Source organism: Coturnix japonica, chromosome 6, assembly GCF_001577835.2.
Source record: "Coturnix japonica isolate 7356 chromosome 6, Coturnix japonica 2.1, whole genome shotgun sequence".
Taxonomy (NCBI): Eukaryota; Metazoa; Chordata; class Aves; order Galliformes; family Phasianidae; genus Coturnix; species Coturnix japonica.
Window position 1 is genome coordinate 19,701,896 of NC_029521.1, and position 18,179 is coordinate 19,720,074.

The 18,179-nt window shown below is 42.3% G+C and overlaps 1 protein-coding gene across 3 annotated transcripts in view; it reads left to right on the forward strand.

Moving 5' to 3' along the window:
* Window positions 1-18,179, forward strand: part of ARMH3 (armadillo like helical domain containing 3) — a 104,153-nt gene that overhangs the window by 4,367 nt on the left and 81,607 nt on the right. For all 3 annotated transcript variants that reach the window (XR_004307748.1, XM_015866958.1, XM_015866959.2), the window contains exons 2-14: window positions 415-526; window positions 963-1,019; window positions 1,155-1,301; window positions 2,217-2,324; window positions 2,707-2,799; window positions 3,144-3,218; window positions 3,898-3,984; window positions 8,671-8,727; window positions 9,678-9,721; window positions 11,391-11,451; window positions 12,048-12,094; window positions 12,526-12,601; window positions 17,552-17,645. Coding sequence is in view for 2 of the 3 variants with exons in the window: in XM_015866958.1 (XP_015722444.1) it covers window positions 425-526; window positions 963-1,019; window positions 1,155-1,301; window positions 2,217-2,324; window positions 2,707-2,799; window positions 3,144-3,218; window positions 3,898-3,984; window positions 8,671-8,727; window positions 9,678-9,721; window positions 11,391-11,451; window positions 12,048-12,094; window positions 12,526-12,601; window positions 17,552-17,645 (1,048 nt within the window). In the remaining variant the exon portion in view is untranslated. The remainder of the gene's footprint in view (window positions 1-414; window positions 527-962; window positions 1,020-1,154; window positions 1,302-2,216; window positions 2,325-2,706; window positions 2,800-3,143; window positions 3,219-3,897; window positions 3,985-8,670; window positions 8,728-9,677; window positions 9,722-11,390; window positions 11,452-12,047; window positions 12,095-12,525; window positions 12,602-17,551; window positions 17,646-18,179) is intronic.

Sequence of the window (18,179 nt, forward strand, 5' to 3'; positions counted from 1 at the left end):
AACCATAGGAAAACCCTTTTTGTATTTCTAGAAAGCCTCCTGCTGTGAAAGGAGAGTGTTTCCTGGATGTGAATCTGGGCAGTGTGCTCCAGGTGACCCTGCTTGAAGCAGAATGGTTGGACTTGGTGATCCCAAATGGTCCTTCCAAAATCAGCCATTCTGTGGTGAGCTACTTATTCCGTATCTGCCTGTGGATGAACTTCAGCACCTTTCTTTGAAATAGGTTATAGGACTGGATGGGACTTTTGATCTGATTTCTTATCAGGGATATTTATTAAAGCTTCTGCTTTCAGCTTGTGAGAGTTTATTGGTGTAGTGAGGACATCTCTGATGGCTGAAGGGGGCAGGATACCCCTTGAAGAAAGTTCAGGTTTCCTTAGCCTTTTGTTTTTTTTAATCTCTTGATCTCTTCAGGGTGTCCAGCATGGCCCAAACAGAGAAGAAAGGTGGGCTGCTCCGGAAATCTTCAGCCTCCAAGAAGCCTCTGAAGGAGAAAGTTGTGCTGATGTATGATGAGATTTTCACGGTAAGGACCTGGGCACATCTGGTAAATTTTATGTAGGTTTGTGCTGAGGGCTCTCCCTGCTGGATTCTTTTCCCATGTTAAGTATTGCACAGCATAGGCATGCACTTCAAGTTCTCCTGCTGTCTTGCAGAACTCTGTGATCTGCTCTCTTCCTTCATGTCAATTTATCCTGCCAGGAACGTTTGTTATCTGTGTGACATCCTGGCTTTTCAAGTGTTTCTCAAAAAGTAATCCAGAAAATATACAGGAACATCTCAAATGAGAGCTGCTTCTGTTCACTGTTTTATTTCTGAGAACTGCTGTAGACAGGATGCTGTACTGTTAGACTGTTTGGTCATCCAATGGCTCTGATCTACTTGCAGTAGTGATATTGTTCAAATTCTGCCTGAATAATTTGTTATTGTTTGCTCTCATTGACTGTTCCTTTCTCTTTTAGACAGAGGACCCCAGTAAAAGCAACCCTAGGTTTTGGGAGGAGCTGTTTCTCATGAAGGTAACAGGAACTGAACATCCTCTAATTTGCTTCTGCTGTTCTGCCTACGAGATAGCAGACTGCCAGTGCAAAGACTTGCTTTCCTGGGGTGTCGGCAGTTATGTAACATGCATGGTCTGCTCCTTAACCTGACAGGTCAACCTGGAATATCTGGAAGGCAAGCTGGAGGCTCTGGATGGGGAAGAGTTGATGAAGATAAAAGATAACATCAACTGTTTGTTTCAGCACTGCATCCAGGCGCTGGGTGAGGAGCACCCAATCAGAGTGGTCAATGCACTACAGGTACCATAGCTGAGAGATGGGAAATGGGCTCTTTTGCTTCTGATGAGGCAATGTGTTTGCTTCTGATGAGGCAGTATGCTTGCCTCTGGTATCAAGCATCTTGTTCATACTACTTCAGTTGTGAAGAGAAATGATGTCTACAGGGCAGTTACTACTTCTGGTTGATGGAGGTTACGTGTGCTTGTAGTCTCTCCAGTGTTTGAGGAACAATAGCTTGTTTCAAAATTCAAGAGGATCTGGTATTGCAGAATGAAATGGGGTGGCACTGAAGGGGGCAGGAGGGGCTTGTTCTCTCTACAAGCTGTCATTTGGGGGCTCAAGAATTTGTGTAGCTTTGTCTGTCTTCTCCTTTTTCCTTTTTAATTTCCTTGTGGGTCAAAATTAAGGACAACAGAGAATTTAATATCAAATTTATATAGGGAACAGCCCCTGCTGGATATTTCCCAGTTGGAAGCTGTGAAGAATCATCACTCAGAACAAGAAGCTGCTGTTCCTTACCAGCACTTGCCCTGCATGGGACACTGTCTTCCTCCGTCTTGACATTTACTGTTATTAGTTCCCCAGCTGATTCTTGACTGTTTGGTCAACACGTTCATCCCAGCTGCTCTCAACTGTAGAAGTGCAGAATATAGATTTCAGATTTGGGAAGTCTGTAGGGAGCACTGGGCGGGAAAAATGTGGATGAATATGTTTTTTCTCTACTTGTTTTCTTTCCTGAGTTCTCAGAATCCAGTGTATATTCCTTAGAAAACAGCAGAGGTGGAGCATATATAGCAAGTACAGCCTCTTCTAGGCTGGTGCTATTTGTATAAATATCACTGTTTTGCTTGTGCTTTGGGAGGGCTCTAGAGCAAGTTATGTTGCAGAGTTGTGGGTGTTGCCTTACACCTTATCCTCTGCATATTTTGTTTGCAGACTTTGTGTGCATTGATTCGGGGTGTCCATCAGAAGAACAAATCTACTTCTGGGTTTGACATCATCAACATGCTCGTGGGCTTTGATAAGGCGGAGCTTTGTATGAAGGTGAGGCCTTGCTTATGGAGAGAAATGGTTTACACAGCAGCTGTGTTTCAGGGGCAGTGCTTTGTACACAGGTGTGTATACACAAACCTCTCTTGCATCCAGGTAGGACTTGGAAAATGATCATGATGTTATGCTTGTAGTCATTAAAATGCATTTAACATAAAGCAGAAATGGGAAGCAATGGTGTTACTGTAGTCTGTGGTGTATAGCTATGTATATACAGTAGTTGCATCTCAGCTTAAATCAGGACGTGGTTCAGTTGCTGCTTTTGGAATCACAGTTTTGTGTTGCTATTCTTGAATCTCAAATGTATAAGAAATATTTTAAATAGTTTTAAATATTAATTTAAAATTGCATGATTATTTTTTTTTTCATTTTTTAGAATCTGATGGAGAGCTTGGACTCGCTGCTCTGTGCAGAAGGTTCTGAAAGCCTGAAAAGCTTGTGTCTGAAGCTACTCCTCTGCTTGGTGACGGTAAATAAAGGCTCTGCTTTCTCACCCTCTGCCTCCAGCTCAGCAGACTTTTTTTGGCTGCTGATAGTACTGTCGTGCAGCTGTCTTGCATCAGTCTGCAGAGGAAATGGGATGCTCAGTCCATGGGTTGTGCTTTTTGCCAGAGATAGCAGTGATAGAAGACCAGGCAGATTTCCCCTTGTGTTTGGCTGTAGTGCTTGACACACCCTTGACTTGCTGACTAAGTGAGAGATTCTGAATGAATGTGTCAGTCTGGTGGTATAATGCTGCTGTCCCTGCTGTCTGTTAGAAGCAGCTAAAGCATCATGGGAGACTTTGAGATTTTGACTCGTGTTTGTACTTAGGTGACAGATAACATAAGCCAGAACACCATCCTGGAGTACGTGATGATTAACAGCATATTTGAAGCAATATTACAGGTAGGTTGTTTTTGGCTTTTTTTCCCCTATCTACTGGATGGATTTTCAGTCTTATGTTTGCTTTTCAGTGCAGCATAAGTAACTGGCAGTGTGTGCTGCTTCCATTTGTAGTGCAGTGAATAGGTAAACAGTAAATAATTATTTGGAGTAAATGAAACAATTAGTTAAATAGAATCGATGGCTGCTTATTTCAGTCTACTGTTCTCAGTCACTGCTGAGTATTTAAGGCATTTTCACTTGAGTCATTTGTCCTTGGAAGCTGAATGGATTTATGGGCTAATTTCACAGAAGCTTCTTTTACTAGGGGGACTTGATTCAAAAGGCAGTCTGGATGTATGGAGTTTTTTTCTGCTCTTTGATAACTTTTACTTTTTGTAAATGAAGCTGGATTTGGGAAAACACGATGTGTCGCAATTGCACTGACATGTCCAGTGGTGTTGAGAAATACATTTGCTTTTTGCCTAGAAAGCCCGTATACATTCTGCCTGTGACGAGTAAATTTCTCTTTGTGCAGTGTTTCTTGGAAGCATTGACACTCCCTAAGTCAGAAATATCCCCTTTCATTTAGGGTTTAATTGGCTCTTGTACATACATTTTACTTCCATGTGTGTTCTCAGAGTCACTGCAAGCTTCTTGGAGCAGGCTGGAGAAGAATAATGCAAGTCTTCCTTTATTTCAGATTCTGTCCAGCCCACTTAGTCGCAGGGAACACGGCTATGATGCTGTTGTCTTACTTGCCTTGCTGGTCAACTACAGAAAGTATGAGGTAAGAGTTCTACTGGGTGGCAGAAATCTCTCTTCTCTCAGTTATTTTGTGCTGTCCTCTGGGATATTGAGGAGGTCTGGAGTACAGTTTTTAGCTGTACAGTGGTAGCTTTTATCAAAGAAACTGCAAAGCGGTCCCATTGTGCTAATTGTGTCTGTCTCTTATGTGCGTGTATGATCAAGTGTATTTAGTATAAAGCTTGTTCTGTGCATGCATGAGAAACTACATAGGAAACGCTCATTTCCTTTTTGAAAGCATTCTAGGGAAGGTTCCCTTGTAAGAGTTTGTGTTGTGCAGAACTTGTGTGCTTCCCTTTTGATGTGCGACACTGCTTGTATATAACCTCCAGAGTAAAATTAGTTATCAGTCATCTTGGGCTTCAGGCTGAATTTGTGATTCAGAACCTGACTAGCAGACTGAGAGAACGTGGATTCCCAGAAGCCATGCTGAAGATAGGACCAAAGAATGAACTGAAACATCAGAGCAGTAGCATTTCCAGGAGAAATCTGACTCTCTGAGCACTCTCAGTGACAAGGCAATTCCTATTAATTTCCCGTTCCTGTGGGTGTTGTCTGAATCCAGAACTACAGGCAGTCTGTGCCATTGTAACGTGGAGCAGGAGCATGCAGTTTGGTTTCAGTACAGGGCCATGAAAACAGTCTGATGGGTATTTTGACTGATGAGGACAGAGTGGGAAGACCAGGGCTCTTGCTGCAGTTATTGCACCTGCAGCTGGAAAACTGAAGTTGCTACATCTATCTAAGATCTCTTCTAGTTAACTAATGTCCTCTGAACAAAGTGTAGAATTATAGAATTGCTCAGGTTGGAAAAGACCTTCAAGATCATCAAGTCCAACTGTAACCTAACCATACTAACTTCTTTCTTCATTAATGTTAGTGTATTCGTTTACACATTCAGATCAGAAGAGATAGATCTGTCTAGTTCCATCCCTGAGAAGTTCCCTGTGTGCTGTAGTTTATCTCCTGAGTAAGGCAGAGTTCTGTGAGTACATAAGAGCTGTCCTCTGCTCTTTGCAGTAGTTTTTTGAGGCACATAGTGTTGAGGTCCGTTGCTGCTAAAATGTTGTTCTAGATGACTTCAGACTGGACAACCAAAGCAAATGATGCTTTGTGCTGATGTTTACAAATGAAACTAAAAAGACAACAAACCAATCCAACCTAAGGCAGATGAGAGGTGAGAGAAAAATCAGCTTCAGTGTTTTATCTGGTAAGGTTGAAACCAACTCAGCTAAGGGTTTTATGTGACAGTTGCCTGGCACTGCCTATTATAAGTGTCACACGCTACAGGCAATGCCTGTAATAATACAGTCATAATTTTCTAGTTTCCCTTCCCAATTACCTGGAGAATATCTGTCCACGCCTGCATTACCAGTGTAGCTGTGATCTTGGTTTGCTCAGTAACTTCTGTTCTAGAGGTAAAAATTGTATGTCTTTACACACGACTTTTAAAGAGATGCCACTGATCTGAAACCTAATCCCTCTCAAAACTTGTGTTAACCCTGCACTTCTCAGCTGTATTTTTTGATTAATAATCCTATTACTGATTGCATAGATTTTTTAATTATTTTTTTTACCTTGGTGCTATGCGAGAGAAACATAAAAGGAGCATTAAATAGTTGACTGTGTTGGGAAATAGTGAAACTAACTGCTCAAAAGGATGCCAAGCAGAGGAAACACTGCAACAAAGAGTAATCACTATGTCCTTTTCTCAACATTGTAAGGGGTGGCTGCTAGAATAGCAACTTAAAACACGAATCAAGCAGTGACTTTTAAATAGATTGATTCCTGGCTAGCGTCTAGCTGCTAATTTCTTCCATTAGAGTTGCGTATTGTGTCCCACAGTAGACAGAACTGAAAAGAAAGGAGTGAAAATGTGTTTTTTTTCTTTCTGTGCTTGTCTGTCTGCATGTGGTGTATCGGACAGCCCTTCATCTTTGGTTGCCTTGTTACAGTCGCCTGCTGTAGGGAGACTGCTTTGCTGGACTCGATGATCTGTAGAGGTCCATTCCAGCCCCTACAATTGTGTGATTCTGTGATTCCAGCAGTTGCTGAAGAGACTTAAAAATACCGGAGACATGAAATTATTAAAATAAAACAAGTCCTTTCAGAACTTGTATGATTTTGAATGTATCTCTTTAACAAAAAGTGTCATTTTTCAAGCTCCAATTCCCTGCAAGATGCCTTGCCTGCAGAGGAGATGGCCTCATCAGCGCTGGCGGCAAAGCTGCTGAATCATCCCTAATGAATGTTCAGGGGGAAAATCCTGTGGGGGATAATCAAGTGGACTCTGGCCTTCATTTGTGTTACAGACACACATAGAAGTGAAGCATCTAACTAGAGATTGTACATGGGTAGCTTGATTTTATTTTATTTTTTAATTATTTTTTTTTCCTGCTGTATTTTCTTACCAAAGATTTGCTTGCTGTAGATTTGTGCCAGAGCTTGAGATGCATCAGAGTTACAGGGAAGATCTGGTTCCCTCTGCCACATCTGTGCGCTTCTTCACATAGCTCTCACTCTGACATGCCTTGCTTGGGGGATTATGTTTCTGATCTGGTTTTAACTGGCTTATCTTTTAGAAATTACTTGGTAATCATCTCTTCCAGCTTCCACATCTATTTCTTTGAGCTTACTGGTGTCTGATGGTGGTTAGCTCATAGAGGACATCTTGACTATTTCTGTGTTCCAGGAGTTTGTGTCTGTACCTTATCACTGAAGAGAAAACTCTAATATTGTAATATTTCCCTTCTGGTGGCACTGTGTTCTCTGAAGAGATGAGGGTCACATTTTCCTTTTCTTTCTGGACGCACTTGGAGGTGGAAGCTTCTTTTAAGTTTGTGTCACCACTTCACTGACACGCTCTTTAGTTTTCAAGGTGCTTATCAGCCCCTCTTCAAAGCTGTTGTGTGTTTGCATGCATTGGTGAGTGGCAGGTGTAATTTAGACTTCCAGACATTTTGCAGTAGTTCTCAGTGAGAAGAAAGCTAAGGGAACTGAGATAACAGGATTGGAAGCAGGCAAGGAATATGGGGAGGACTTAGGGGTGTTTGTGTAACTTGCAGGTTGTTGAAGTTCATCACAGATGAGCAGGAAGGAGTTTGGAATTGCTGGCTCTGAGTCAGATGACATAGAACACATCCTGGGGAGTCGAGGGCAGTGGGAGCGTGAGGAGCTGCTGCTGTGAGGAACCCACTCACCATCCATTCTGTGATGGTGTGAAATGCATGTTGAGGTCTCAGGGCAGCCTGTTTGCATTGGTCAGTGCAGTATCTCCCAGTTTGCTTATCTGGGAATTTGGAAAACCCCATTGCCCCTAATCCATCATAGCCCTGCTGTCTTTTGTCTGGAAAAACTTTGTTGCTTTTATTGGTCATGACTCAGAAGTTGACCAGTCTTCTGTGTGAGCTGTGGGATAAGGAGGCTTGGCCTGAGTTTCGCTTTGTGGTATAACGAGAACAGCATAATGACCAAAAGAAGCAGAACTAAGACACATTTGAAAGAATGAATTTGAAGCTATATTTTAACTACATATTTTTGAATTTTGCTTCTGCTTCATTGTCATAGACTAAATGACAGGAGAACGTGGTTGCACAGAAAGAAGCATATACTGTTACTTGATAGAAGCCTCTCCTCCAGCCTCTAGGAAATCTCTCAGTGTGCTTCATGGACAGATGGGTTCTGTGTGAGTGTTGTGGTCCTTTCTGAGGCAGCAGGTAGCGCAGGCTGTGACAGACTGAGCTTTGAGTTGTTCTGACCTGTTCTTTTTCCCCTGGACCAAAGAGAAAATCTGTTTCTCCCAAAGCACAGAATAATTGTGAGTGTGTTGTTTTCTGATCAGCCTGATTTTTAACCTGCTGTTAAGCCTTGAGCTTAAGAGTCAGATAACTGCTTAGCTTGTAAGGCTCTATCTGGTGCATGCTTTCTGCTTTGCTCATCCCATCCACTTTGTACTTACTGCACAGGCAGTCTTTTCTTTGTCCTAGTTCCAAGTCAACCTTGTTAACTTTGCACTGACACAAAGACAAACAGATGTATGTTGCTAATCTAAAATGCTCCCTAAGTTATTAAGCCTTATCTTTATAGATGGAGCCTGTGTGCTTTGTTCAGCTTAGTTCAAGGAATTTATATTCTCCAGAGACTTCTGGCTCTCAGTGGTTTAAGCTGTTAAGTGTTGCGCTCTAACCCTGCAGCAGATGAGTCTGAAATGTTGTCATGCCTTCCTGAATCCTCCTTCATTGAAGCGATCTTTGCGAGGTGTTGTAGAAGAGAGATATCAGAACAGTGATGTTGAGTCCCAGCTTCACTGCTTGTGCCTGCTGCGTGTGTGTCACTGATAACAGGCTGTCAGGACTGCTGTCCCACTTTCAGGGATGACAGTCCAGCTAGCAAAGGAGCAGAGACTGCATCTCTTCTCAATGAAATCAGCAGCCTGTCTGGCTGAGCAGGTAAAGAGAAGGTGTCCTGAGCATAGCAGCCATACTGTGCAATGTGACTTCTGGTGCTTTGTGTGTATTCTGCTTTGTGAGATGGGAGGGAAGTTCTTCCCGGGTGGGTGGGTAACCTTTGAAAGATAGTAGCAGTGGTTTCTTTTTCTGTGAAGGCTGGACTTTTTTTGAAACGTTTTTGAAGCAGTTTACTTTCTTTCTTCTCTCCTGCTGCTGAGTAGTCAGTGAATCCTTACATTGTGAAGCTCTCCATCGTGGATGATGAGGCCACGCTCAACGTGAGTATTTGACTTAATTATTTGGTGCTGCTGGGGATGCTCTTCCATGTTAGAAGTTGACAAGTGCAGTCTTGGTGCCTGGGAGCAGTGCTGCTGCAAAGAGCACCAGCGTGATGGGTTTCTGCCCTCAGTTTGTTCATCAGTTAAGTGATGAGGGTGGTTAAAAGACCACGTAGCAAAGAATATGTGAAGGTTGGTTTGTGAGTCATTTGTCAAATGCCTGCATGTTCCTTGCTGTCACTTACCAAAGATGGAGTGCACTGGTACTCCATTTTTTACAAGTCCTCAACTTATTCACTGTAGTTCCCAAATCAAGAGTCCCCATTCATACTTAACATTGTAGATGCTGCCTAAGTTTTGTATTTTAAAGCCTTGATACGAAGTGTCAGTGTGTTACCAGCTGGGAGAGATGTGGACTTGAAAATTCCTGTAGGCATGAAGTGAACTCTGTGCTAACTAAAGGATGAGAGCAACTATTCTGAGTTAATTAAATGAGCTTGTCAGAGAAGGAGGACCAGTAACTGTGGAGTGGTGGAGGCTGCTTAGAGGAAATGACAAGGTCATTAGTGTTTATGGCCTTTGTTCTGAACCTTTGGGGATCTTTCCTCTAACACGCACTTCCTTCTGGACTTGTTGCTTTATTGAGCTTTCTTGAGTGAGTCAGGTATGCCTGGTGGCCCAAGGAGAATAAACTTTCTCCTCTGAACTTAATTAAATAGATCTTCAACTTGAAATTTTGGTGCTTTTTTTTTGTTTGTTTGTTTGTTTGTTTTTTGTTTTATATTGTCCCTTTGTTGTGTAAGTGTATCTTATTAATTCAAACAGCTGCAGGGGAAATTCTTAGCATCGTATTATGGTATCTTTGGGAGCGGGGGGTGCTAATGTGTGTTCAGTGTTTGTTTTCCTGCATTACAATTTGTAATGTAAATGTTTTGAAACTCTTCTTGCAGGGAATGGGACTTGTAATTGCCCAGGCTTTATCAGAATACAACAGGTAAAACATAAATGTCTCTTGTTTTCAAATGCATGTTAATTGCATTCCATTTCAACGTGCTTTTTTGAGTTAACTTTTAGTCCCTTACCAATCCTCATGCAGCTGGAGAGGCAGGGAATAGTTTATGCTTTGTGGTACTTCTGCTCAGTTGTTGTCATTGTAAGTATGAATACATCCGTACCAGCTGTGCTGATGTGCTTCAGGACAGATCTTGCTGTAGGGGAAGATTTCTATTTCATGTTTTTACTGTCGTGGGTTTTACCTCTATGAACTTTGTGTAAAATCTTATGGTCTGGGAGAAAAGATAAATCACTTGCTGGGTAATTCTCTTAGTTAACTGAAACCTGATCTACAAACAGATCTATCCAGGGCTGTTCACACTCCAGATCAGAGGTAATCAGGAGATATATGCTCTTGCAGTAAGTCCTCCTGAGGAAAGAGCCAGAAAGCCAGCAGGAGGGATGGTGCATTCCCATTGTTGGTTTCATAAGTAACAATACAAAGTATCTAAGTTTTCTTAAGGAAAAAGCTCTTCAAAAAAATTGGCAACAATAGCAGTTTTACTTGAGTGACCCCAAGTTCTTTGAGGGCAGGAGAATTCTAAAAGTATCCAGGAAGTTGTTTTCATTCCATTTGAATTACACTGTTACAGATCGACCTGCAAGATGATGCAAGTCAACAAATGGTGTAGATACATGTAACACAGAGGTTTTCTGTTTTGCACTTACCTTCCATTATTCTGACAGAAGTTGTCTTGGGCTGTGGTTTGTTTGCTTATCTTTCTCTCCCCTTCCTGGAATTTTAGAATTGTTTTCTTTGTGTGATGCAGAATGTGTAATTGGATTCCTTCATGAAAGACAGAATAAACAGCCATGTGAGCTCTGCTAGCCCGTTTCAATGTCAGATGAGGCAATGAGCTTAAATTTGAGGTGTCCAACCTATTTGTTGACTTCTTGTTCCAAATCCAGTCTTAGTTAAGGGCCTCCATGACTAAGAAGGCAGGTGGTGACTGCTGTCATGTTTCTGGGCCATGTCTATGTGCATGGTAGGTCTGATGTTTGCTTATGTTGTCATGTTTAATAGACTGTTCAGGAACATCCTTGTGTCCTGGAAGTAAGGCAGGTAGGAACAGATGGCTGTCAGCAGAGCAGTTCACTGAACCACCTTCCAACCCCACATCTTCTGGGGAGAGAAATATGGGATCTGGTAGTTTTGGGCCATTAACTGGTTTTATGGTCCTCGTGGGTTCTTCTGGCCATGGTGATAGAGATGGTTTACTCAGTAGCTGATGATGATTGAAATGAAAGTACCCCGTAGTTACAGGCTGTGTTCACGTGGTTTGTAGTTATACTGTGTGGTTAGTTCAAGACAAGACTTCTGGAGTCACTTGATACACCCCTAGTGTTAGTCCAGACTGGGTATATCCTGTGTAACAGCACAGACGTTGTTCAGAGTCGCATCTTTCAGCACCTTCACTTTATCTCTAAACAGTTTACAGATATTTTTTTCATATCCTCTTCTTTTTCTGGGTTCTTAAAAAGGAATTTTGAATGTCTGAACTTTTTCCCACCTGCATCATAATCAGATAAAGCTGTAATATGGGGATTTAGAGAAGAAAACTGTAGTTACCTTTCTAAGCTTGAAGCTTCATCCTGATTTCTTTGTTCAGGCAATACAAGGATAAAGAAGAAGAGCACCAGAGTGGTTTCTTCTCAGCCCTCACTAATATGGTAAGCAAGGATTCAGTGTTGATCTATTATTAAAACAGGGACTTCCTGGAAGTTCAGCAGGTGGGTGAGAGTTTCCAAAAACACAGCTTAGGATGTATTTCTGTAGGAAGGATGCACTGATATGATCTAAACCAAATAAAGCTGAAGTAACGGTGTTCTGAGGAGCATATTGCTGTCTGGATGAGAAAGTGCTTTCAAAAATAAGGGCAGTCCAGCGCTGACAGCTGTCTGTCAGGAGTGATGTGGGTAAAAATGCTGTGCTTTGGGGCACGCCGATAGGAACAATCCCTGTTGTCTTCTCATAGAACCACAGACTAATCAAGGTTGGGATTTAAAATACATGTTTTTTTCTGTGACTTGACAGATTAAGCACTGGGCAGTTACAGAAGAACAAACAATGTGCTTGTATACGATCATCCTGTTCTGTCCTTTGTGGAACTTTCCCACTTGTATTCCACAGGTTTTGGAAAGTAGGGTGCATTTGTGCTGTGGCTGAGAAGGCATCTTGCAGTGCACCTCTTAGTTAAATCCATGTCTTCCCTCTTGTTTGAAAGCTCTGAAAAATTCCTCCTCTGCAGTACTTTTTCTCTCCATAGGTGGGCAGCATGTTCATAGCGGATGCAGATGAGAAGATATCAGTCCAGTAAGTGTACAGATGTTATTTGCACAATGAGTGACAATTCACTGCTGTGATCAACGTGGTCTTCCCCATCATGGAACTGTTTTAATGTAACAAAACAAATAGAAGGGGCAGGTGGTAAATACAGGGGTGTGTTGTGACTGTGAAGACCTCTACCCTGAAAAGAAAGGGCTTTAGACAAGAAAACGTTGCTTGAGGGTGAGTAACAAGGAAGACGTTCTGCAGGAGGAGAGCAGCGACTATAGTTGAAATCTAAAAATAGATGTTTTTGTGCACTGCTCAGTACCACTAATAATGGGAAAAAGAAAGTGGATTGCAGGGGCAGAGTTTAAAATGGTTGGGGAAATAATATTCTTTCTGAAGCTTTGCTCTCAGGATTCTCATCTGGAATTAGCCTTTAATTAACTGTGCTCTTGTCTGTGTCCTTTCCACAGAACTAATGAAGCAATCCTTCTGGCCCTCTATGAAGCTGTCCACTTAAACCGGAACTTCATTACAGTTCTGGCACAAGTGAGTTTCAGTACCATGTTCAGTACCATGTTTGCCTTTTTCTTTATATTAGATGTCTTTTGAAATTAAAAAGTCGGTAAATGAATTGGTGACAAGGTAAGTTTGGGGTTTGTTTTTTTTTCTTCTTTCCCCCTCCCGGGTGCTTTTCACAGATGTAGATGAGCACAAAAAAAAGCAAACCAGGGACTGGATTTATTTTGCTTCTAGGAAATGCTTTCTGCCTTGCCAGAAAATGCTTAAAGTTCTGAGGGCACGGCTCATACTAGGAGCCATTTTTCACACTGAATGGAAGGTCTGCATGGAGTTCTTTCTGTGCTTTTGTGATACTGCCATCATGAAGATGCAGTCAGTTTGTTATAGCAGTGTCACGGGTTAGTTAGATTTACCTATGCCCGTGACAGGGGAAGCACCCCACGCCCCCCCCCCGGGGCCCGGAAAGGAGGGGGAAAAGGGGAGTGGGATAAAACAGCGACAATCTAAGGAGGAAAACTTATTTTACTAATATGATATCGAAATACAAGATAACACATATATATAATATAAGGCTAACAAATCGAACGAAACAGAGAGAGAGAGTCTCCGAAAAACCGAGAGGCCTACTGTGAACTCTAGGCGACACGGCTGGAACGCTTCCCACTCTCCGAGAAGTTCGAGAGAAGAAGGAGAGCACACTCCAGCTGGGAACGAGATTATATAGAGTCCTGGTCCGTGACTTATTGTTACTCCTGTTGTTCTCTGGGATATGTAGTCTTCTTCTGTGGACTGCACATTCAACAGAAGTATCCATACTTGACATGATGTTATATGTGGAATATGATAGCAAAATTACAAAATTACAAAACCATGACATTCCACCCCCCTTATTCTACATTATTACATCATGGTTAATATATACATATATACATATATATACACGTATGTAAATTGTGATAGCTAATAGTAGAATTGCATGTAACATAACTAAATGTACAACTATAATAACTAAAATACACTCACATGCAACATATATATATATATATAGATACATAAATTATTGACTGCACTCCCCCAGCATCAAATTCCCTTGTGGCACACATTGAACATCCCATCCTCTGCATTACACCACCAAGTGCACCCAGGTCCCTGGCGAAGACAGTTCCACGGACAGGTTTGCCCTTTCCAGAGGCTGGAAGACCCAAACAGCTTTCCAAACATGTTCTTTACATGTATAACAGGGACTTTATCTCCTTCTACAGTGTGTAGGGGGCTAGATTGACTAGGACCATCACGATTGACAGATCCTCTAGTATTGACCACCAAGTGGCTTCTGCAGATTCTTCTCCCAGTGCTTAAATGTTCCACCACCCATTGCTTTCAAGATAGTTTTCAACAACCCATTATATCGTTCATTTTACCAGAAGCTGGTGCATGGTAGGGAATATGATAAATCCACTCAATGCCATGATCTTTGGCCCAAGTATTTTAAGAGAATTTTTGAATGTGTCCATTATCAGATTCAATTCTTTCTGGGGTGCCATGTCGCCACAGGACTTGTTTCTCAAGACCTAATATGGTGTTTCGGGCGGTAGCATGGGGTACTGCGTATGTTTCAAGCCACCCAGTGGTTGCCTCTACCATAGTGAGTACATAACACTTACCACTGCGAGATCGTGGCAAGGTGATATAATCAACCTGCCACGCCTCCCATATTTTATACTTTTGCCATCGCCCTTCCTCCCAGAGAGGTTTCATCCTTCTGGCTTGTTTAATTATGGCACATGTTTCACAATCATGAATAATCTGCGCAATAGCGTCCATGGTTAAGTCCACCCCTCGGCCTCTGGCCCACTTATATGTTGCGTCTCTTCTTGATGGCCTGAGGTCTCATGAGCCCATCGAGCTAGAAATAATTCGCCCTTAATGTTGACAATTTGTCTGGTATTTCAAGGTCACGTTCTCCGTGAGCAGCTACGGAAAGATAACACTCCAACACTCCCGTAACGAAGCTCTTTTAAGAGCAAAGAGAGAGTTGTTCTAGAAGAGCTAAAAAGCTCTATGCCAGCCTCTCTCTCACAAAAAATCTGTCACGGGTTAGTTTAGATTTACCTATGCCCGTGACAGGGAGCCACCCCGACCCGCCCCCCCCCCCGGGCCAGGAAAGGAGGGGGAAAAGGGGAGTGGGATAAAACAGCGACAATCTAAGGAGGAAAAACTTATTTCTACAATATGATATCGAAATACAAGATAACACAATATAATATAATTAAGGCTAACAAAATCGAACGAAACAGAGAGAGAGAGTCTCCGAAAAACCGAGAGGCCTACTGTGAACTCTAGGCGACACGGCTGGAACGCTTCCCACTCTCCGAGAAGTTCGAGAGAAGAAGGAGAGCACTCCAAGCCTGGGAAAGAGATTATATAGAGTCCTGGTCCCGTGACTTATTGTTATTCCTGTTGTTCTCTGGGATATGTGTCTTCTTCTGTGGACTGCACATTCAACCAGAAGTATCCATACTTGACATGATGTTTATGAGTGTGGAATACTGATAGCAAAATTACAAAATTACAAAACCATGACAAGCAGTAAGAGTGCTGCAGCTATCGGATCATACCCATGATAAATTAGAGATCAAGGAAAGAAGCTGATCCAGCTCCAGGCTGGATGAATTGTTCCGTCTGGACGTGCACATCCCACATGTTGTTGTTTGTGTAGGTATCCCTCACTTAGGAACTAATCAATGACTGCTGTCAGAACAGAGCACTTCTCCTTGTGCTTTTCATGGTGAAGAAGCAGAGCTTATAGCAGTGTTCTGAGAAGCAATGGGCTGCCCTGTACCTCTGAATGCAGACCTCTGGGTGCTTTTTTTAATCAGCATATGAGTTTGCAAAGACTGTCACCACGAGGGAGAGGTACTGAGTCTGTCTGATCTGATGATGGTGTTGTGGCTGGCTGGAGGAATGTCTTGATGAGTTTGAGAAGGCATTACAGTTTAGTGTGGTAATTTTGGTTTTTGCAAGTACTGCTAGTAGTCTGTGGGGAAAAATGACATTAAAACAGCTAAGGCCTTTCCCCAGCTGTTTCAGCTCATCAGAGTGTAACAGTACACTTTAAGGTGAGGCTGATGGAGCACTGGGACAGACTGCCCAGAGGGGCTGTGTAGTCTCCTTCTGTGGAGATATTCAAGAACCATCTGGGTGCCTACCTGTGTGGGTTGGACTCAATCTCTTGAAGTCTCTTCCACCCCCTGCAATTCAATGACTGAGTAATCTACCACTAGCTAGACATATGGCACAAAGGAGGGAGTGGGCCTCTGGGGTGCTCCTGGCAGTGGTGATGATGGCAGAAGACCGATAGGCAGATCTACAACCTCCGAAGAAAGCTTCTTTTCTGGGGTTGGTTAATTTGCTCAAATTCCTTGCTTTTTGCATGTCGTTCATTCCAACTGCCTCTGGGAGGCTTCTGCTTCTAGTTGTGTAATACCAATTCAGGCCTTTGTGTGGCCAAGGTATCCCTGAGGGAGAAGGGGGATGAGAGGAGAGTAGGAAAAGAGCAGCTGGCATAAAAGCTCTTGCATTAATAATGAAAAAATAAGCCAGCTAGTTGTGAAAGTGGTAGCTGAAGCAGCCTCTGTTTAGTGGACCTGATTGAAGTTTGGTTCTTATGTTGTTCTTGGGTGAATTGCCTGTAATCCCTCTTTTAAGAGAGGTCAAGGTAGGGCATGCTGTCTTTTGAGAAACTTCATGAAAGCTGATGAAAGCTCTTGTTTGTGTCCATTGCTGAAACAGGGACTGTGTGAATGACTACCTGCTCCTAGGGGAGCACAGAGGAAGAGCTGAGATAAAGCTGTGATGGTGCCTGAAGTGTTAATTGTTTTTGTGTTTACCAGCTTCTTGGCCCTCAGTTTTTGCTGCTAGGTGGCACTATTATCTCTTAACTGACACTTAACATTTGGGAAGATAAACACCATAGCAGAATATATGAAAGCAAACCTGTTTTATATAAGATTTTAAATGGAAAATTGCATTTTAACTTTTCAGTTGGTACAAGTGATAGTTTAAAATTGTCTTTAACTCATGTAGTATATTTCTGTGCTTCCTAGAAAATACATGTATAGTTACTCATAAAATGAGATACTCAAGGACAGTGTGGAGTGGAGGCTGTCCACTTGTGAAGTAAGAGCTAACATCAAACTGGTAGTTCTGTCTCCCTTTCTTTTTTGAAATTGTGATGATGTATTAAGGCAGATGATACATTTATGTAAGACTTGCCCTATGAAATGGACACTCTGCTTGGCAGGCAGACTTTAAATAGCATGGCAGATTGCCTACCATGGATGGATCTGGGAGCTTACAAAGAGTAAAGTCAAAGCAGTAATTAGGCAACTATTAGCAAAGATGAAATGGACTGAGTAACTGACTGATGGAAGCAGAAGGATCAATAATGATAGAGATTTTTATGTTATGCACTTTTTTCCTCCAGTATCTGAGCTTTACAGGGAAAGATGAAGAAATAAATTGTCATCATCCTTGAATATGGGCAGGTGGAGGGCAAGGGGTAGAAGAATTTGCCTTTAGGAAGAAAAATGATTGTAGAGGAAGACTTCACGCGCACACCATTGGGTTGGCTTTGAGGTGATGAGAAGCTGTGAACAGTGTAGGCTTCCACATGCCTTTTCCCCTTCCGTGCTGGAGAAAGGCACATTGTCTGTCTGTTGGGGACAGCCATTGCTTTTTTATATGTTTGTATGTTTTGCTGAGTAAATTTGATTTCCAGTTTAATTGTGGATGTCCAAGGTTGTAAAGTTTAGCTTTCTCCTCAGAAGGGATTTCAGAAGATTGAAGTTTCCTGAGTTTTCACTGAAGATGTATCTGTTGTGTGCATGTGTGGAACGGTACAAGCAGTGATTCACATGGCTTACCCACAGGGAAGCTACTAACCTGTGTGTGTTTGGGATTTCTGTTCTCTGTCAGAGCCATCCTGAAATGGGGCTGATGACAACACCAGCAAGTCCAATTCCAACAACGCCTGTCACTCCGCTTGGAACCACCCCACCTTCTTCGGATGGTAAGAAGTGTAATGATCTCCTGGGGATGAACAATTAACAAATAGCTGGCAAAGCACTTCCTCGAGATAGCAACTAATGAGGTCTGTCTGGTGCAGATGTAACCTGGTGTTCTTTTCCTGGGGAGATCTGCCCTACTGAACACAAACAAGGCATATTATTTGGCATGATTTTGATTGCTTGAAAGATGTTCATTGTAGTTTCTCTATTGCCTTGTGTATTTCTTAGTAAGGTTGTGCTGATGTTCCTTCTGAAAACAGTGTGGTCCCTGTATCTGCATGAAGGTCAACCCAACCTGTTAGTTATTCTTCATGAGCTTTTGCTTTTGAGTATTTCTAGTGTCAGGTTCTCTGCCTGGGATTATTTGTCACTGGAGCAGATTAACAGGGAGTTGCAGTGGATTCCTGTTTGCCATTAATACGCTTGTCCCCAGCTTTGAATTAACTGGGATTTGAATCCGACTTGGGAGTTGAGATCTTCTTCCCTCTCGTTGTCTTTTGTCTCTTAGGGTTTGTAAATGACTGCTTGTGCTGAGA